This window comes from Chrysochloris asiatica, unplaced genomic scaffold, assembly GCF_000296735.1.
Source record: "Chrysochloris asiatica unplaced genomic scaffold, ChrAsi1.0 scaffold00047, whole genome shotgun sequence".
In the NCBI taxonomy this organism is placed as follows: Eukaryota; Metazoa; Chordata; class Mammalia; order Afrosoricida; family Chrysochloridae; genus Chrysochloris; species Chrysochloris asiatica.
The window spans coordinates 2,509,904-2,532,038 of record NW_006408565.1 but is presented as its reverse complement, the minus strand read 5'-3'; the positions used below and the strand labels follow the sequence as shown (position 1 = coordinate 2,532,038).

The 22,135-nt window shown below is 38.8% G+C and overlaps 1 protein-coding gene across 1 annotated transcript in view; it reads left to right on the top strand.

Moving 5' to 3' along the window:
- ZBTB8B (zinc finger and BTB domain containing 8B) overlaps positions 1-19,768 on the top strand; it is a 29,429-nt gene extending 9,661 nt beyond the window's left edge. Inside the window, exons 2-3 of the mRNA XM_006862154.1 lie at positions 4,081-4,259; positions 19,451-19,768. Coding sequence (XP_006862216.1) covers positions 4,081-4,259; positions 19,451-19,768 — 497 coding nt within the window. The remainder of the gene's footprint in view (positions 1-4,080; positions 4,260-19,450) is intronic.
- Positions 19,769-22,135: the final 2,367 nt, after the last annotated feature.

Genomic DNA, 22,135 nt, shown 5'->3' with positions numbered 1-22,135 from the left:
ATATCACAGGTTGTTAATGAGTCTTTCTCCAACCCTGATGCCATATTTTTCTTCATTTAATTCAGCTTCTCGGATTATATGCTCAGCATACAGACTGAATAACCATGGTGAAAGAATACAACCCTGGCACACACCTTTCTTAATTTTAAGCCATTTAGTGTCCCCTTGTTCGGTTTGAATGACTGACTCTTTGTCTATGTACAGGTTCCTTGTGAGCACAATTAAATATTCCAGAATACTCATTATCCACAATGTTGTCCATAACTTGTCATGATCCACACAGTTGAAAGCCTTTGCATAGTCAATAAAATACAGGTAATCATCTTTCTGGTACTCTCTGCTTTCAGCCAAGATCCGTCTGAAGTCAGCAATTATGTCCCTCATTCCATGTCCTTGTCTGAATCTGGCTAGAACCTCTGGCAGTTCTCTGTTGATGTATGGCTTCAGCCATTTAAAAATTATCTTTAGCAAAATTTTACTTGCATGCAATATTAATGATATTGTCCTCTGATTTCTGCATTGTGTTGTGTCGCGTCTCTTTGGAATGGGCAAAAATAATGATCTCTTCCAATCAGTTGGCCAGGTAGCTGTCTCCCAAATTTCTTAGCATAGATGAGTGAGTGCCTCCTGAGCTGCATCCATATGTTGAAAGATTTCTATTTGTATGCCATCAATTCCCAGAACCAAGGCCTTCAGTGCACCTTGGACTTCTTCCTTCAGAATCATTGACTCCTGTAAATTTTTTAAAAGTTTTTTATTGTGGATTGAGTGATAGTTTGCATGGGAGAACACTGGTCTTACACTCATCATTTCATTGCAGTGATTACAATCTCCTCCATGTATCATCATTCAACAGCATTTGCTTCTATACCCACTGTTTTTTTTTTCAGGGGATGTATACAAAAACACTCAGGAATATATAATCATTTAAGCAACCAAAGGAGGCCATTCTGCAAACCTGCCTTCTGGCTGCCAGCATATAGCCTTTCGCTTTCCATGAGTCTAGAGTCCTCGGCTGATCTATTTCTCCATGTCATCATCTCTGCCTCCATCTCTCATGTTGCTGCTTCTCTGGATAGAGTCCCACATTCTTTTCATGCTCTTCTCCCTTGATGGTCCTAGGGTCCTCTGTTCCTGGACTGTAAGATTAACCACTCCCCCCTTTTTGAAACAAAACTTCTGCATTTACAGTTGTGACCATCACAATTAGTCATGATAACAATTACTCACTGTTGAATCATAAGAATCTTATCCCCATCTCCTTTCACCAGACCCATCTAGACAAGATGAAAACTATTCAGTGGGGATTCTACCTTCTCCTGCACACTCTGAAACTAAACTCCCTCTTGAAAACTTGTAAGCCAGTCACTTTGTGCCTTTATAGCCTCCCCATTTTAGGTAGCCAATGTCTAAGTTGCCCATCCCTATCAACCCTGTACAAAGAGGGAGTAGGATTACAGTATCATTGACTCTTGATCATATGCTACCTCTTAAAATGGTTGAAATTGGCCATTTTGGGGAGTGTACAGTGATTCGGTGTATTCCTTCCATCATCTTTTGATGCTTTCTGTATCATTTAATATTTTGTTCATAGAATTCTTCAGTACTGTAAATCAAGGCTTGAATTTTTGCTTCAGTTCTCTCAACTTGAGAAATGCTCAGGCTATTCTTCCCTTTGGTTTTCTAGCTCCAGGTCTTTGCACATTTTATTACAATACTTGACTTTGTCTTTTCGAGCTGCCCTTTGAAATTTTCTCTTCAGCTCTTTTACCTCCTCATTTCTTCCATTCGCTTTAGTATTTTATACTAGAGAGTACTTTTTGGTGTCTTCTTGGACATTCATTTTGGTCTTTTCCTTCTTTCTTGTTTTCTTAATGGTCTTTTGCTTTCTTCCTGTGTGATATTATTGTTGTCATTCCACAACTGTTCTGGTCTCCAGTCATTTGTATCTGATTCATCAAATCTGTTCTTAAGATGATCTCTAAATTCAAGTGGGATATGTTCAAAGTCATATTTTGGCTCTCATGGACTTGTTTTAATTTTCTTCAGGTTCAGCCTGAACTTGCATATGAGCAGTTGATAGTGTTACCCCACAATCTGCCCTGGCCTTGATTTGGCTGATGATATGGAGCTATTCCACTGTCTCTTTCTGCAGATGTAGTCAATTTGATTTTGGCGTTTTCCATTTGGTGCGGTCTATGTGTAAAGTCATCTTTTATGTTATTTTAATATGGCATTTACAGTGAAGAAGTCATTGGTCTTACAGAATTCTCTCATACAATCTCTAGCATCATTTCTACTACCAAGGCCATATTTTCCAAAGGTTGATCCTCTTTTTTTCCACCTTTGTATTTCAATCACCAGTAATTGATAATTATCAATACATTTTGTTTGCATGTTTGATCAATTTCAGACTGAAGAAATTAATAGGATTCTTCAGTTTCATCATCACTGGCTTTAGTGATTGGTGTGTACATTTGAATAATATTTGTATTAACCTGTCTTCCTTGTAGGCATATGGATCACAGACAGCATTGTACTTCAAGATAAATCTTATAATGTTATTTTTGATGATAAATGAGATGCCATTACACTGCAATTTGCCGCTCTCATTATAATAGACCATAGGATTGTCAGATTCAAAATGGCCAATACCCATGCATTTCAGCTTACTAATGCCTAGGATATGGATGCTTATGCATTCCATTTCATTTTGATAACTTCCAACTTTTCCAGATTCATACTTAGTACATTTTATGCTCTGATTATTAATGGATGTTTACAGCTTTTTCCTTTCATTTTGAGTTGTACCCCATCAGCAAATGAAGGTCTCGAAAGCTTTACTCCATTTATGTCATCATGATCAACTCTACTTTAAGGAGGCAGCTCTTCCACAGTCGTATTTTGAATGTCTTTCAACCTGGGGGGCTCATCTTCTGACACTATATCTGACAATATTCTTGTGTTAGTCATCATATTTCATCTTCTTGCACTATATCTGACAATGTTCTACTGCTATTCATAAGATTTTCAGTAGCTAAAAATTCTTAAGTAGATTGCTTCTCCTTCTTCCTGGTCTTTGAGGTCCTCTGAAACCTGTCCACCATGGGTGACCCTGCTGTTATTTAAAATACTGGTGACATAGTTTCTAGCATCACAGCAACACACAAGCTTCAGTAGTATGACAAATTGACAGACAAGTGGTGGGAAAGCATGGATAGAGGGAACAAATCTTGGAATATAACAATAAGGGTATATCCAGGAAATTTGAAATAAATGGTTTTAATACAGATGGGTGAAAATGATGGAAGTCATCACAAGAAAGTGAAGCAGTCTCTCTAGGAAAGCAAAGAAGATTTCACAGAAGAGAAACACTGAGCAAGGTTTTAAAGGATGAATAGGAGTTTACCAGCTTACAAAACAGAGAAAGGTGTCTGAAGCAAAGGAGAATTAAAGATTGTATGAACAAAGCAAGAAAAGAACTGGGAAAAGATTTTAGTGAATTCCTGGATATTTGATGATTTCAGATGCATATAATTAATATGAATCCCCCAAATTTTGTGTCTGCCTCATAGAAAACCCTAAACATGCCTACAAGATAGGGTTAAGAACTACTGTTAAAGAAAGCATAAATCCTGGTCCATCAATGTGATCTATCTTAACACAGAGTTTTCCAAACTTTTGAGAGTCATGAAAACCGTTCAGTGTGTCACAACCAACATTTTCTTAAAATGAAATGAAATAGAATAGCAACTATCAGTGTGAGTATTGTTTTGTGACGCTTTCCCTAGGTGTTCACATGAAGGCTTGTGTGTTCTGAGGTTGTAGTATAAGCTGTGCTTCTAACTGTGGGTCATAGTCAAAACTGTTTGAAAATCATTGCATTCCTTGGAATATCAGAAACCTGTGTTACCATCTGGCTGGTTGGGAGCCAGGCGGAGTTAGAATTCATACACAAGATCCTGTTATCAGCTGGAAGTAGAGTTGGTATCTTCTTGATCTGGGATGGTCCAATTCCCTGGCTCTGGATCCCATCCATCCACTCACAGAAGAGCTAAATCAATTTGTTTGGCTCCCTAGGTAATGTGTTGGTGGTCCCTATCAAGCTCCACAAGTGTCCTTTCTGCTCTTACACTGCCAAACAGAAGGGCATCCTTAAGCGACACATCCGCTCACACACGGGTGAACGACCCTACCCATGTGAGACTTGTGGCAAGAGGTTCACACGACAGGAACACCTACGGAGTCACGCCCTAAGTGTAAGTATCCTAGTTGGCAATTTCCTGGTGGCAGGGGTGGCTCATGATGTTTAATGTAAGGGTAGAGCCAGACTGTTTTTTACTTCTTTGTCCACAGAGGTATTTTCAGAGAATTTAAAGCATATGGTTCTGCAACCTAAATATAGCATTTGGTGTTGGTGGCATTTAGAGAAAGTTAAACTCATATGGAAACAGACGTGTTTTCTAAGGCGAATAGTAAAGAAACTTTAAATCCTGGTTAAGGATGGTTGTTACAAGACAGAGAATGATAGAGCTTGAATAGGGTATTGTGGGCTGCTTTCACCAGTGTGATGCCAATGGAAGTCTATAGTTTCAATTTCCCACCCAATCCCAGCCCCCAAGGGTCAAAGAGGGGATACTACAATTTATAGGGTGATCTCTGGGCAGCAAAGAAGGCTCCAGGACAAGGGACTTTTCCCTGTCACTGGCTGCCACCCTAGGGTTCTGACTCCCATGTGAGCTGGTGATTCACATGAGCGAACCTATGTGTGTCAGAGGAGAATTGCACTCCACGAGGTTTTCAATGGTCGGTTTTCTAAAGCAGATTGCCTGGCTTTTCTTCCAAGATGCCTGTGGGTGTACCCAAACCTCTGATCCTTTGGTTAGCAGCTGAGGTGCTAACTGCACCATTCACAAATTCCTTCATGTTGTGGTTAGGTGCCATTGAGTTGGTACTGACTCATAGCAACCCTATGCACAGCAGAACTAAACACTGTCCGGTCCTGGGTCAACCTCTCAATTGTTGCCATGCTTGAGCCCATTGATGCTGCTACTTGGCCAATCCATCTCACTGGGGGGGAGGGGGGGTCTTCCTCTTTTTCTCTGACCTTCCACCTTACCAAACATTATGTCCTTCTCCACTGATTGGTTCCTCCTGACAATATGTCTGAAGTATGAGAGATGAAGTTTGGCCATCCTGGCCTCTAAAGGAGCACTCTGGTTGCACTTCTTCCAACATAGATGTATCTGTTGGTTCTTTTGGCAGCTCATAGCACTTTCAATATTCTCCTCCAACACCGTAACTCAAAAATATCAATTCCTTTACGGTCTTTTTATGCACTGTCAAGCTTTCACAACAAAAACAACAATACAGGTTGAATAATTTTGGTGAAAGAATACAACACTGTTGCACACCTTTCCTAATTTTAAACCATTTGGTGTTCCCGTGTTCTATTCGAACAACTGCCTCTTGGTATACGTACAGGTTCTTCATGAACACAATTAAGTGTTCCAGAATACTTTTAATTTGCAATGTTGTCCATAGCTTGTCATGATCCACACAATCGAAAGCCTTTGCATAGTCAATAAAGCACAGGTAAACATCCTTCTGATAGTCTCTGTTTTCAGCCTAGATCCATCTGATGTCAGCAATGATATCCCATGTTCCACGTCCTATTCTGAATCCAGCTTGAACCTTTGGAAGTCCTCTGTTAATGCATGTTTGCAGCTGTTTCTGTATTACCTTTAGTAAAACTTCACTCCTTCGTGTTATGTTAAGTGCCGTCAAGTCAATTCCAACCTATAGCAACCCTGTATAGACTTTCCAAGGAGAAGCTGGTGAGCTTGAACCGCCGACCTAGCAAAGTGACTTTGCAGTCCAGCGCATTAACCCAGAGCACCACACCATACCCACTTGTTAATAGCCATTGAATAAATTCTACTTCTCTTCTAGATTCAATAATCCATTATATTAGCTACTCAGAACTCCATACTTACAATTAAGTGGTTTATTAAGGAAGTAATATAACTTTGGATCAGGATCAACAGGCTCCATACAATTCTGGATCAGGACTAGGTTTCAGTGCAGGACACTTCTCTCAACAACTCTCAACCCTGAAAACAACATGCCCTTCTCACTGTATGCATACTCCCTCTCAGCTATGCAGGCCACCTCTCAGCCCCTCAGGAATGGCCTCTACCTTTGACCTCCCTGCCATTGGCCTATCCACTGCCACTGAACCCTGTGTGGCAGTTTTGTTCATCTCTCTTAGCTGAATTCCTTGTAGCAGTTTTCTTTCATCACCACCAACTCTACCACAGGGTCTCTTCCAGGCCTCTCACTGTTATGCATTACAGCCCTTAACTTGTACGTCACTTTTATGAAGCTTCTTGCCTCATGATAGATCTTTCATGCCTTTTCTCCTTTCTTCCTTCTATTCTGCCTGTCAGTTTCTGTGGGCTTGGTTGCATGTATAAGCAAAATCATCATCAATTTCATGGCATGGCCCTACCATCAGGGCCACAAATGACTAATCCCCTCTCAGTAAGCCATAAGCATTTCATTTGCATTGTAGGCTATAATCATTTTATTTCAGTCAGTATATTGGCCAATCCCTGCAAGGTGGGTAAAATAGAACAATAACAGGGCAGGTTGCAACCCAGGCAGGGCCAGATAAAAAGTATAAAACCTCAAGTTGTTTACCGTTTCCTCAGGAAATAAATATCAATCAACCTGAACAGAAGTAACAAACCCTTGGGGTAGACAACCAGGGTAGCTGTAACTCCTCAGGATTTAGGAGCAAAAGCTCTCAAGCTGCTTGTCCAAAGAACCAAGGCAAAAGATGGTATAAAGGAACTCATTTCATCACAGGTGGTGACTGCTAATTGGTATGGGTTTCTTTCGTTCATTCTTTTTCTAGTTTTAAGATTAAAAGTATTTTTATTGTGATAAAATACACAAACCAAAACATTTTCCATTTGAACCATTTTTACGTGTACAATTAGTGACAAGATTTACATTTACTGTGTTGTGTAATCATCACCATTATCCATTTCCCAAAGTTTCCTATTACCCCAAACACATTTAGTTCCCCTTAAGCAGGAATTCCTCATTTGTTACTCCCCTGAGTCCCTGGCATCCCCTAATAAACTTTGGTCTCTATGTATTTACCTATTTTAGATATTTCATGTAAGTGGAATCATAAAATATTTGTCCTTTTTCATATGACTTATTTCACTTAGTTTTATGTTTTCAAGATTCATCAGTGATTTAACATGTATCAGAAATACATTCTACTTTATGACTGAAAATAGTAGTACATTATATGGATACACCACATTTTGTTTATCCATTCATCTACTAATGAACACTTGTATTACTTCCACCTTTTGGCTATTGTGAATAATACTGCAATGAACCCTGATATCTTGGTGAATGTTTTGACTTTACTTAAAGCATCATGGGTAAGGGTTACTTTTTAAAGTGATGAAAATGAGGAGGTGGGGCAAGATGGCAGACTAGGCAGAAAGGCTGTGAGGACCCTCTGCAGCAAAGATATGGAAAGCTGGACAAGACAGATTCAGAGGATGGTTCTGGAATGCTGAGCTTAAGATAAAGGGATAAACAAGTAGATCGAGTCCTTACTGGGAGAGAGAGTTAAACAGACATAGAAAGAAAGGAGGCGACTTCTGATTTGGGGTGGCCAATGGTACCTGATGCAGCCATTTTGTGCATGTGTGAGCGGATTGAGAGACAAGAAAACATTCATGTTGTAGAAGCCTGCCAATGACTCACAGAGACACAAGTATGATTTTTTTTTCTTCTCTTTTCATTTGTAGTTCCTTGTACCCCCGCCCCCCGTGACCAGATAGGAGACGTGTATAAGTGGATACCCCCAGGGAAGGTCCTGTGTGGACCTATGGCTGTATTCATAATTAAAGTGGGGGCTGGGGGGAGAGAGGAGACAGCAGCAATAACCCTGCTCCAACTCAACCCTGGCCAGCCCTGGGCTAGCTCTCACTAAAAGTGGCTGAATGGACTTGTGGGGTAGAGAAAAAGGGAAATAAAGAAAGAAAAAACTGGTTATAGGTCAGAGAGGCACAATGGGACCATCTTGAAATTTCTCAGGTGTATGTATGTGAAGGCAGCAACTCCACGGCACTCAACAACAACAATGTGAAGGCAAGAGGCCAGTAGGTGGCGCAAAAGCATTATGCTTAGTTTTCTTCTGTTGTTTCCTGTTTTTGTTTTGTTTTGTTTGATTGTTTTTCTTCTCTCTTCTGGGCATGTTAATTTTTCTTGCCTCACCCAACAGGAGACAGCAACTATGGCCATATAGCCCAACCACAGCCATACACTTTTCAACCCTATCAATTAGGCTAGAGTCAATATCAGCTGCTATACACTGGATCAATGACAACAACCAGCATCAGCTAAATTCATCCTGAACTGAACTACATGAAGAGCAAACAGAGAATGGTGCACAAGCTAATCTTTTGATCACACCCACCAGAAGGCAGTTGGTGAGTTCCTAAGAATACACCAACATACATTCATCAATTTAATACAAACACAGCACCATCACAATACAAAGCTTGCAACAGAAATTCAGAAGATTAATACTAAGACTTCAGAAATGGACAATACACTGAAATGGCAAAGAAGTGTATTTGAATCAATGGAAGTCAGAATCAGTGAGCTTGAAGATGAATCTCTCAATACTAGTAAGCTAGAAGTATTATCAGAAAAAAAGAATGAAAAAATCCAAAGAAAACCTAAAATTCATGTGGGACAATATGAAGAGGAATAACCAATGGGTGATTAGAATTCCAGAATAAGAAGATACAAATAAAAACACAGAAAAGATAGTCAAAGAGCTGCTGGAAGAAAAGCTCCCAAACATAATGAAAGACGAGAAGATAAGCATTCAATAAACTGAGTAAACCCAAGGCAGGATAGACCCCAAAAGAAAATCACTATGACATATCATAATCAAACTCTCCAAAATCAAAGACTGCAGGAAGCAGCCCTGCATGAACAGGGTCCTCAGAGGTGGACAGAGAATTAAAGATGGTAGGGGACTCAAGATAGTCAATCGGGAGTGCTTTATTGCTTTACAGATTTAGCTTAAATACAATCTTCATGGGTATGTGTGAGGGGACAGATCACACATCTTTAGTTACTGATTAACAATACAGTTTTAGATCACAATGCCACTTCCATCATGTCTGGAGACAGGTGACACATAGTAAATGATTATTCTGAGAATCATGTACAAGGATTAATTTTGTTAATTACAGGAGCTATAGATAAAGATTGATTACACAGTGCTACAGTGATCACCTACATAATATGCATTTCCCTTAATCTAAGAATTACATTCCAAGTATGAGGTCAGCGTGATCTCAGCCCATTGCCAATGGCAAGCAAGGTTTTTCTTGTAGCTCTCATCAAGGCATTCCTTTGTTTAGAGAGATACTGCCAGGTGGGCTTTACACACATCCCTCCACTCCTACAAAAGACAAGGAAAGAATCTTGAAAGCATCATGGGAAAAATGAAAGTTACCTACAAAGGTAAACCAATAAGATTAAACTTTGATTTCTAAGCAGAAACCATGCAGGCAAAAAAGGCAATGCGGAAATATATACAAAACTCTGAATGAAAAAACCTGCCAACCAAGAATCATATAGCCAGCAAAGCTGTCCCTCAAATATGATGGTGAACTCAGAACATTTCCAGAGAAGCAGAAATTAAAGGACTTTGTAAAAGCCAAGTCAACTCTACAAAAAATACTAACGGGAGTTCTTTGGACTGAGAATCAACAAAAACACACTACAGCCAGTGATTGACATACATGGCAACACCACCCAGAATTCAGTCCAGATATGGAACTGTCCAGAGTAGAACGAAACTGGGATGTCAATTTATGATCAGGACAACTATAAAATGAAAGAAGGGAAAAATATAGTTACAGAGTTTCAGGTGGTGAAGAGTTCAGGTAGATTTCAAGAAAAATTCATAAAGTACAGAGTAATCTTAAATAAACTTAATATACTTTCACATCAAATCAAGAAAAGGAAAAAGCTTTAAGATTTTGTAAACATTAAAACTATGAAAAATTTGACAAGAAAAAGGAGAAAAAAAACACATAGAAAAATGACTGCAATCAATTCATACCTATCAATAATTACACTGAATGTCAATGGATTAAGTGCACCAGTCAAGAGACAGAGAGAGTAGCAGAATGGGTAAGAAAACAGGATCCTACAATATGCTGCTTATAAGAGACACACCTTACACATAAAGAAAAACATAGATTCAAATGAAAGGATAGAAAAAATATATCAAGCTAATGTCCGTCAGAAATGATGAGGAGTGGCAATATTAATCTCAGATAAAAATAAACTTTAAGGCAAAAACCAGCATAAGAGACAAAGAAGGAAATTATCTTATGACTAAAGGGTCAATTAAACAAGATGACATAACCATAATAAATATTTATGCTCCCAACAAAAGAGTCTTAAAGTACATAAATCAAACTATAATAGAATTGAAGAAAGAAATAGACAAGCCTACAATAATAGTGGGAGATTTTGATACATGACTTTCAAAAAAGGACAGAACAACCAGAAAGAAACTCAACAAAGACACAGAGAAACTAAATGATACAATCAATCAACTTGACCTCATAGATTTGTACACAGCATTCAACCCAACAACAGCACAATACACATTCTTTTTCAGTGTACATGAAACATTCTCCAGAATAGACCATGTGTTAGGCCACAAAGCAAGTCTCAATAAATTTTAAAACATCAAAATACTACAAACCATATTCTCAGATTGCAATGCTTTAAAATTAAAAATAAACAATAGGAAGATCAAGAAACAAAATAAAGTACATGGAAACTGAATAACTCCCAGCTTAAAAACTGGTAATAGAACAAATAAAAAATTCTTTGAAGCAAATGAGAACAAAAACAGAACATAACAAAACTTTTGGGACACAGCAAAAGCAGTACTGAGAGGGTAAGTCATAGCAATAAATGCACACATCCAAAAGGAAGAAAGAACCAAAATCAACACATTAAAACAATATCTCCAACATTTATAAAAAGACCAGCAAAGTAAGCTTATAGTCAGCAGAAAAAAAAAATAATAATAAAGATTAGAACAGAAATTAGATGAATTAGAAAACGGAAAAACAATAGAAAGAATCGACAAGTGAAGAAGATTCTTTGAAAGAATTAATAAAATGACAAATGATTGGCAAATTTAACAAAAGAATAGAGGGAGAAACACAAATAACACCCATATGGGTGATGTCACAACAGAACCAACAAAACATAAAAGATAATGACAGAATATTATGAAGAGTTGTACTCCAACAAATTTGAAAATCTAGAAGAATCAATACATTTTTAGAAAAACATGACCTGCTCTACTCCCGTAAAGATTTACACCCTCGGAAACCCTATACAGGGTCGCTATGGGTTGGAACCGACTTGATGGCACATAACAACAACAACAACAACCTAAACTAACAGTGAAGTAGAAAACTTGAACAGACATTACAAAAGAAGAGATTGATCAGGTCAATAGAAAATTTCCAACAACAAAAAAAATCCAGATGGCTTTACTGGTGAATTTTACCAAACATTCAGAGAAGACTTGACACCAATTTAACTCAAACTATTCCAGAATATAGAAAAGGATGGAAAACTTTCTAATACTTTGTACGAAATGAGTACAGCCCTCATAGCATACCAAAACCAGACAAGGACATCACTAAAACAAAAAAAAATTATAGACCAATATTTCTCATGAACATAGATGCAGAAATTCTCAACAAAATTTTAGTCAACAGTATTCAACAACATATCAAAAATATAATACATCATGACCAAGTGGAATTCATTTCAGGTGTGCAAGGATGGTTCAATATTAAGGTGATAAAAATGTTCTGGAACTAGATGGTGGTACTAGTTGCATAAAGATCTGGAGTTTAAAAACCGAAAGGGAAAAAGATTTTCAGCATTTTTCAAGCTGAAAGAACTGAAAAAAAAATTCAAGACTCAAGTTGCTCTATTGAGGAATTCTATGAGCAAAGTATTGAACAATGCAGGAAGCATCAAGAGAAGATGGAAAGAATACACTGAGTACAGAAAGAATTGGTCGATGTTCATCCATTTCAAGAGGCAGCATATGATCAAGAACTGATGGTATTGAAGTCAAGTTTAACTGAAGGAATTGGTGAAAAACAAGCTTCCAGAAATTGATAGAATACCAATTGAACTGTTTCAACAAACTGATATTACACTAGAAGCACTCACTCATCTATGCTAAGAAATTTCGAAGACTGCTACCTAGACAACCGACATTAAAAACATCCATGTTTGTGTCCATTCCAAAGAAAGGTGACCCAACAGAATGTGATAATTAGTGAACAATATCATTAATATCACACATAAGTAAAATTTTGCTGAAAGTGATTTAAGAATAGTTGTAGCAATACAGCAATAGTTAGCTGCCAGAAATCCAAGCCAGATTCAGAAGAGGATGTGGAATGAGGGATGTCAGGTGGATCTTGGCTGAAAGCAGAAAATATCGGAAAGATATTTACTTGTGTTTGATTGACTGTTCAAAGGCATTTTAATATGTGGACCGTAACAAACTGTGGATAACCTTGTGAAGAATAAAAATTCCAGAACACTTCATTGTGCTCAAGTGGAGCCTGTACATAAACCAAGAGGCAGTCATTAGAACAGAACAAGGGGACACTGAATGGTTTAAAATCAGGAAAAGTGTGTCAGGGTTGAGTCCTTTCATCATACTTATTTAATCTGTAAACTACACCAATAATTTGAGAAGCAGGACTATATGAAAAAGAATGCAGCATCAGAATTAGAGGAAGGTTCATTAAGAAGCTTAACTATGTAGATGATACAATTTTGCTTCATAGAGGACTTGAGGGACTTAATAATGAAGATCAAATACTACAGCCTTCAATGTGGATTACAGCTCAATGTAAAGAACAAATATTCTCACAACCAGACCAATAAACAACGTCATGATAAGCAGAGAAAAGGTTGAAGTTGTCAAGGGTTTCATTTTACATGAATCCACACTCTTGGAAGCAGCTGTCAAAAAATCAAACAATGTATTTCATTGGGTAAATCTGCAAAAGATCTCTTTAAAGTGCTAAACAGTTAGGATGTCTCTTTGAGGACTAAGGTATGCCTGACCAATACCATAGTATTTTCAATTTGCTCATATGCATGTAAAAGCTGTATAGTGACTAGGAATACTGGAGAAAACTTGATGCTTTTGAATTATGGTGTTGGCAAAGAATATTGAATATACTGTGGACTGTTAACAATGAGCAAATTTGTCTTGGAAGAAGTCAAGCCAGAATGCTCCTTAGAAGCAAAGATGATAACATCATAGCAACATATTTTGGACATGTTATCAGAAGGTAGCTGGTACGCCTGGTAGGATAAGCACTGGATTGCTAACTACAAGGTTGCTACCCACCAGCTGTACCTTGGAAACCCTATACAGGGTGTCTATACATCAGAACTGACTCACGGCATTTAACAATAACAATGACATCAGAGGGACCAGTCTTTGGAAAAGGACATCATGCTTGGTAAAGTAAAGGTGCAACAGAGGAAGATGCCAATGAGATGGATTGACACTGAGGCTTCAGCGGTGGGCTTGAACTTAAAAACAGTTGTGAGATGGCTTAGGACTGGGCAGTGTTTAGTTCTGTCATAAATAGGGTCACTATGAGATGGAACTGACCGTGCACCTAATAAAAACTTAACAACAACATGGGTTGCACAACTCTGTGAATATTGTAAAAACCACTGAATTGTACAATTTAAAACAGTAAAATTTATATGAATTAACATCTCAATTTTTTAAAATGACTTGGAAATGATACAGGTTTAAAATAAGTTTCAGTACAGACTCCAGCACTCCTGTCTGGGAAATGGCCTGACTCTATGGGCTTAATTTCTGTTTTCTTTTTCTATTTGTGAGTGTTTTGTTGTTGTTGTTGTTTTTCTGCATCTCCAGTCCATCTTAGCAAGCAATTGTTAAGTGCTGTTTAGTCAGTTTGATCCATAACAACCCCGTGTACAACAGAATGAAACACCACCCATTCATGCGCCAACTTCATGCTGCTATGCTTAAGCCCATTATCACTGCCATTGTGTCAATCCATCTCATTGGGGGTCTCTTTCTTTTTTTGCTGTCCCTCCACTTTGCCAAGCATGATGTCTTTCTCCAGGGACTGGTCCCCTACTGATAATATGCTATAAGTATGAGAGACAAATTCCATCCATGTTGGCTTCTAAGGAGCATTCTGGTGTGTTATTTCTTCCAACGCAGATTTGTTTGTTCTTTTGGCAGTCCACAGTACTTTTAATGTTCTTCTCTAACAATATAACTCAAATGCATCAATTCTTCTACTGTCATTTTTATTCATTGTCCAACTTTCACATGCATATAAAGCTATTGAAAATATCATGGTTTGGGTCAGGTGTACTTTAGTCCTCATACTGACATCAGTGCTCTTGAACACTTTAAAGAGGTCTTGTGCAGCAGATTTGCCTAATTTTTTCCCCTCAGTTCTTTCATCTTGAGAAATGCTGAGTGTGTTCTTCCCTATAGGTTTTTTAACTCCAGATCTTTGTAATATTTCATTGTAATATTTGACTTTGTCTTCTCAAGCTACCCTTTGAATTTTACTGCTCAGTTCTTTTACCTATTCATTTCTTCCATTGGCTTTAGCAATTCTATGCTGGAGAGCATGTTTCAGAGTCTTTTCTGACATTCATTTTGGTCTTTTCTTGTTTTTTTATGTTTTATTGTGAATTATGTGATAGTTTACATGAGAGAACATTAGTTTTACATTCACATATTGTTTCATTGCCATGGTTACAATCCCCTCCATGCATCATCAACCAACCAAAGAGTATACCCTACAAGCCTGCTCTCCACCCCCCACCCCCGGTCATCAGCCATTTTGGTCTTTTCTTTGTTCTTTGTCTTCTTAATTACTTTTTTGCTTTCTTCCTGTATGATGTTCTTGATGTCATCCCACAACTCTTCTGGGTTTGGGTCATTAGTATCTAATGTGTCAAATCTGTTCTTCAGATGGTCTCTAAATTCAGGTGGGATATGTTCAAGTGCATATTTTGGCTTTTGTGAACTTGTTTTAATTTTCTTTAGCTTCAGCCTGAAACTTGCATGAGCAATTGATGGTCTGTGCTAATCTGCCCCTGGCTTTTCCACTGTCTATTTCCACAGGTGTAGTCAATTTCTGTGTATGACCATCTGGTGAAATCCATATACATAAATTACCTTTTATGTTGTTTGGGAAAGGTATTTGCAATGAAGAAGTCATTGGTTTGCAAAATGCTATCATGTGATATCCAGCATTGTTTCTACCACCAAGACCATATTTTCCAACTATTGATCCTTCCTAAAAATCTTTGCTTCCAACCTTTGCATTCTAATCACTGGTAATTATCAATACATATTGGTTGCATGTTTGATCAGTTTCAGACTGAAGAAGTTGGTAGAAGTCTTCAATTTCATCATGATGGACTTTAGTGATTGCTGTGTAAATTTAAATAATAGTGGCATTAACTGGTTTTCCTTTTAGGTGTATGGATATTATCCTGTCACAGATTGCATTAAACTTCAAGATAGGTCTTTTTTGAGAATTTTAAAAGCTAATTTTATTTTATTTAACTTTTTATTGTGAATTGAGTGAAGGTTTACAGACAATATAGCATCATCAGCTTTACATTCAACAAATCATACAGTTGTTTCATCTCAACGATCCTCCATGCAACAACAGTTAACCTGCTTTCTCCCTGTGGTCCCTATTTGCATTCCACCCACATTCCTATCCCTTCTGAACTTTGTCCTTAGGAAAATGTTACCCTTTTGATTTTGAATGATTGACTGTTCTAAGGTGAGCATCTCTTGCTTGGGTGAAAATTGGGCCATGAGTTCCATTCCAGATCTAAAGGGTGGTCCAGAGCCATATAGTCTTAGGTTCTTCCAGTCTCTTTCTAACCAGTAAACCCAGTCTTCTTTTTTATTTTACTTATTAACTAATTTAGAGTTTTGTTCCACTTTTTCTGCCACTCTATCCAGGACCCTCTAATGTGATCCCTATCAGGGCAGCTGGTAGTGATAATCATGCACCATCTAGCTCTTCTAGTCTCCGAGTTGTGGAGATTGGTGTTTCCATGTTCCATTCAAGATAGAACTTGAAATATTCTTTTTGATGTTGAATGCAATGCCATTCCTCTTCAATTTGTCATTCCCGGCATAGTAAATCATGTGATTGTCCAGATTCAGTATGGCCAATACCAGTCAGTTTCAGTTCATTCGTGTGTGGGATATCGATGTTAATGCATTCCATTTATTTTTGACAACTCACAATTTTCCTAGATTCATACTTCGTACATTCCATGTTCCAATTATTAATGGATGTTTACAGCTGTTGCTCCTTATTTTGAGATGTGCCTCATCAGCAAGTGAAGGTTTCGAAGGCTTTACTCCATTCATATCATCACAGTCAACTCCACTTTGAGGAGGCAGCTCTTCTCCAGTCTGATTTTTAGTGCCTTCCAACCTGAGATGCTCATTTTCTGACACTAGATCTTGGTGCTCTTCATCATGTTTCAATAGTCAATATTCTGGTGCTGGTTTACATGTTCCACTGCTATTCAGAAGGTTTTCAGTGGCTAAACATTCGGAAACAGTCTGCCTCTCCTTTTTCCTAGTCTGTCTTAACCTAGAAGCTCAGCTGAAACCTGTCCACTATGGGTGACCCTGCTAGCATTCAAAATACTGGTAGCATAACTTCCAGCAACCATTAGAGCAATATGCAAGCCACCACATTGTGACAAACTGACAGACAAGTGGTGGTGTCAAGTAATAGTTCCTGAATACAGATGCTTCATTGGTTGGGATTCTAATTTCCTCTGTTTTTGCACATCATATAAGGTCCAGTTTGCTACAGCCCAGTGAGGTGTTTTCAAAGCCTCCATTAAGTTTCAAGGGCAAATGTTCTCTCTAGCTAGCTCAAGTGTTGGGGTTTGGCAGAAGCCCAGGAAACTTAATAAAAAGTAGAGATATGGCCAGGATTTCATGGGTATCCTGTTGTTGACCCTTCTCCCGAGTCATCTGTTCCTTGTCTCTTCATCTGGTATGTATTCTGTATCCAGAGCTCTCTCAAGAAAGGTTCTGACTGATTCACTGAGTCACGTGCATGAGAGCCCTTATTGGCTGGATTTCTGAAGTGCACACGAATTAAAGGGGCAGCTCCTACTGCAGAGGGGACCTTTTGTTACTGTGAGGGCAGCATGAAATAGGGAATCAGGTTCACTTTTCCAGTATGCACTGGTAAGGAATAAATTTGTTTGTGAGGAAGCTAAGGACAAAGCATCTGCTAGCAGGATTGGTGAATTAACTGTCTACTCTAGCAAATCTGCTTGGAAAAAAACTAAAACCCCAAACACCTCAACAATCTAAGGTACATAAGAATCCATGCCTACACTCCTAATCAGTTCTCTGAATGTTCATTATATTCTGGGCTCTGTTGTTAGCTGCTGCCACGTCGGCCCTGACTCATGGCAACCCCAGGCACAATGGACAAATGCTGTCCGGTTCTGCCCCATCCTCATTATTGCTTGCAAATCACACTATTGTGCTCCATAGGATTTTGTTTTCCATTGGTGTGATTTTTGGAAGTAGATCACCAGGATTTCCTTTCTAGTTCATCTCAGTCTGTGTCAGGAGGGTTGGAATTGTGTCCTTCTACAAAATAGGACATCTGATGTACACTGTAGAATCCGCACTGGACTACAAACCACAAGGTTGGCAGTTCAAACCCACCAGCTGCTCTTCAGAAACTCTGTACAGGATGCTATGAGTCAGAACTGACTCGACAGCACTTAACAACAACAAAATAGAAGTTGTAAATACTAACCCCTATATTCGTGATTACAGTTTATTTGAGAATGGACTTTTTCTGTGTTAGTGAGGTATTATTAGTATGTTGTTCTTTTAAGTGCCTTTGAGTCGGTTCCAACTCATAGTGACCCTGTAGGAGGGTTTTTGAGGAATGGCTGGTGAGCTTGAACCACTGGCCTTGTGGTTCAAACCTACCTTGCGGTCTAGTGCTCATCCTACAGCACCACACCAGGACTCCAGTATTAGGACAGAGTGTGTTTTAAGTCAATCTCTTATGAGATAGACAAGAGCAAATTAAGCAAGCAAGCGAAGAAACACAAACAGAGTGGAAAGGTACAAGAACCCAGGACTAGAAGCTAAAAAGAGGAGAGAGAAAGAGAGAGAGAGAGAGAGAGAGAGAGCCTGCCCCTAGAACCAGCCCCCTGAATTCAGACTTCTGCCCTTCTAAGCTGTAAGGAAATAGATTACTGTTCATCAAAGCCACTTACATGTGGTATTTCTGTTATAGGAGCACTAAATAACTAAAGGAAGTTCCTCTGAAACCTGGTTAGCATCATAGCAACAACACATAGCCTCCACTGACAGACAAGTGGTAGCTGTGCATGAGGCATGAGGCCAGGAATCAAACTCAAGTCTCTCACTTTGAAGACAAGAATTCTCTCATTGAATCACCATACACCAGGCAGTGGAGATACAGTGCCTGCATGAGACAGACATGTCCCTGCCTTTTAGAATTACTGATGAGTGAATTATACAGATGATTAGTGAGAAACACAACAGAGGAAGAAGTATGCTGGGGGACCTCACCTGACTGAGCTTCAGGGAAGACTTCCTTGAAAGGCCTTTAGTGTTAAGTACCATCAAGTCACTTCTGACTCACAACGACCCTCTATAGGGTTTCTGAGGAGCATCTGGTGGGTTTCAACAGCCAACCTTGTGGTTCACAGTCCAGTGATTATCCTACAGTGCAACACCAGGAATCCATACATGTATATGTATATACTGTTGTTAAGTGCCTTCTAGTCAGTTCTGATTCATAGTGCTCCTGTGTAGGGTTTCTGAGGAGCAGCTGGTGGATGTGAGCTGCCAACTTTGTGGTTCACAGTCCAGTGCTTCTCTTACAAGCTATCAGGAGTCCTGAAAGCCTTGTTGTTGTTAAGTGCCATCAAGTCAATTCCAACCCATAGCAACCCTGTGTAGGGTTTCCAAGGAGCAGCTGGTGAGTTAGAACCACCAACCTTGCAGTTCACATGACTTTGCAGTCTGATGCATTAGCCCACAGTGCCCCACCAGGACTCCCCTGAAAGCCTTAGTGAGGGGTGTTCTATGTAAATCCAATGACCATGGATGGAAAGGGTCTTGGTTAGGTGAGTAGGTGGCAGAAAGAGCAATGGGGAGATCCCATGAGCCCCTTTTCTGTGACATTTACTTGTCTCCTTGTGATTCTAGGTCCACAGATCTAACCGCCCCATCATCTGCAAGGGTTGTAGAAGAACCTTCACAAGCCACCTGTCACAGGGGCTACGGCGCTTTGGGCTGTGTGATAGCTGCACCTGCGTTACAGATACGCATGACGATGATGACGACTCGATGCCCATCAACCTCAGCCTGGTGGAGGCATCCTCCGAAAGTCAAGAAAAGAGTGACACAGAGAATGACTGGCCTATCTATGTGGAGTCTGGTGAGGAAAATGACATTGCCGGAGATGATTCTGATGACAAACCACAAATTCAACCCAGCTTCTCGGATCAAGAGACACTTACATAGCAATCAATTGATGGGGAAGAGGTTTTCAAGTCTGTTACTGCTCATTCTGTGGTTGAAAGTCACCCATTTGTCTAATTTTGTGGTGTCTTGAGAGGAACTTTTTTTCACAGTTACTATAATATTTGCATTTTTGTTAGACTACATGGTTGTGGTTGGATTTTGTGACTCAAATAATTAGTGCGGTATCCTTGATCTCTAAGGACTTTGCCTGCCACGCCTTAATTCTGAGTGAGTTAAGACTAATGTGAGGTTTCCTGGGTTTCCTGCTGTGGACTCAAATTTTGGTTAAAAGAGATGAGAAAATCCCTAAGCATGTTTCATATTTTCTCATTCTTCTTCTTCTGTACTCCTTTGTCTCTACCCTTGTTTCTCTGAAGAAGTGTGCTAAAATTTTGGTGTCCTTCTTATATTTATCAAACCTTTCCTCATACATTCTATGTTTTTTACTTTTCTGGTGAAATATGAAACAGAAAACTTCATGGATATAAGTCACTCAGGGCTGTCTAGCCACACAGTAAAAGGTACTTTCTAATTCTACTACTATAATTTTAAAGGCTGGTATGCATTCATGGACAGAGAACGATGGAATCCAACTGAAAGACTCATTATAACACCCTGACTTGCAGGGTTAAATTAAACTTTTTAAGTAGCCTTGGGAAAAGAGCCTGTGAGCTTGGTTCTGGGTGGTCTTCCTGTCTGGTTTGATATTTGACACTCCTACACACACAAACAGCCTGTTCTGTGATTATAAAACAAATCATTTGGGCAAACCCCAAAATGTCTTACCCAACTTTTTCACAGTCATTTCTAAGAACCAATACTGCATAGGCTGGAAATTTAGCTATCACTTCTTTTACTTAGTTTATAAAGAGAGCTTAATTGGAATGTAAGTATAAATCCATATAAACAAGTTATATTTTTTCTAAAGCTTTTATCTTTTCAAAGGTTCTCTGGAGGGAAAGAGAGAGTTAGTTGAACAAGTTTTTAATACCAGTCTGCTTTCACTCACTTTGCAGTCATCTAATTATTCTAAGAAAGAAAGAGAGAGAAAGATAGAAAGGCTGGACTTCTTTCAAGGGTTAAGAGACAGGAACATCAGGATTATATTGTTGTTAAGTGCTGTAGAATTGGTTATGACTCATAGCAACCCTATACAAGGTTTCCAAGGAGCGACTAGTGGGTTTGGCGCACTGACCTTTTGGTTAGCAGTCCAGTGCTTATCCTGCAGCGCCACACCAGGACTCTCTGTCATGGATATAGGATGTGACTTAAGGCACTTTCATTATTTTATGTTAAAATATCCAAAATAGATTTTCTTCCTTTATTTTTAGTATAGTTATGTTTCTGTCTCTTGAACAACAATAATAAATTTTAAAAGCATTATAAATTGGCTTCTTTATGCTAGTCACTGAAGAGTTAGAAAACTTAATGAACTGTACTTGCCTCATAGACTGGGTTAGTCTATGAGTTGTTTGTTACTGGTCTGTGATGAGGAAAATCAGAAATTAAGAGTAAGTGTATAGAAAATTTCCTAACAATTTGACATTGCTGTGACACTCAAGAGTATGACTGATGGCCTGATCTTTTTGAACAGGGTATGAACCAGTTTGGGTGTGGCTAATTCTGGTGAGTCACATAGTACATCTGTACCTATCTAGTGGGTAGAGACAAGGGATAATGCTAAACATCCTACAATGTACAAGACAGCCCCTCACATCAAAGAAAAATAATTATTCAGTCCAAATGTCAGTAGTGTTGTTATGACTTATAGTATAAGGTTTCCAAGGAGCGGCTAGTGAGCTTGAATCACCAACCTTTCTATTCAAACCAACCTTGCAGTCTAGTGCATTAACCCGCAGCGCCATACCAGAACTCCAATGTCAACATTAGAGATTGAAATCCCTGCTGTAGGATAAAGTAAGAGTTTAAAGATGGCCTTTAATGAGTGAACTTAATTTTGTTTTATACTTCAGGCTACCTTTTACATTTATAATCCTTCATGTACCCTGATGCTCCCACAAGTGTTAGAAAATAGCGGATTAGTAAAAAGGGAATTTGGGGTTAAGACGATTCAGAGCTTGTTTAAGATCTGATTCATTTTAGATGTGGAAATTGAGAAATTTTTATTCTGATTTATACATCCAGAACCCTTTCCAGGCACTGATCATTTTGCTAAATGGTAAAGTAGAAGTATCACTGGAGAAAAGCAGAATGTGAAGCTTAATATTTGAATAACTGCCTATCTTCCAGATTCTATCACTGTTGCATTCATGGTTGGCTGTTTGGGGTTTGTTTGTTGGCATTGGTAGAGGAGATATATACTTACTTTCTCTGGACTATTAGATTGTAAACTAGTTCCATGTTCTA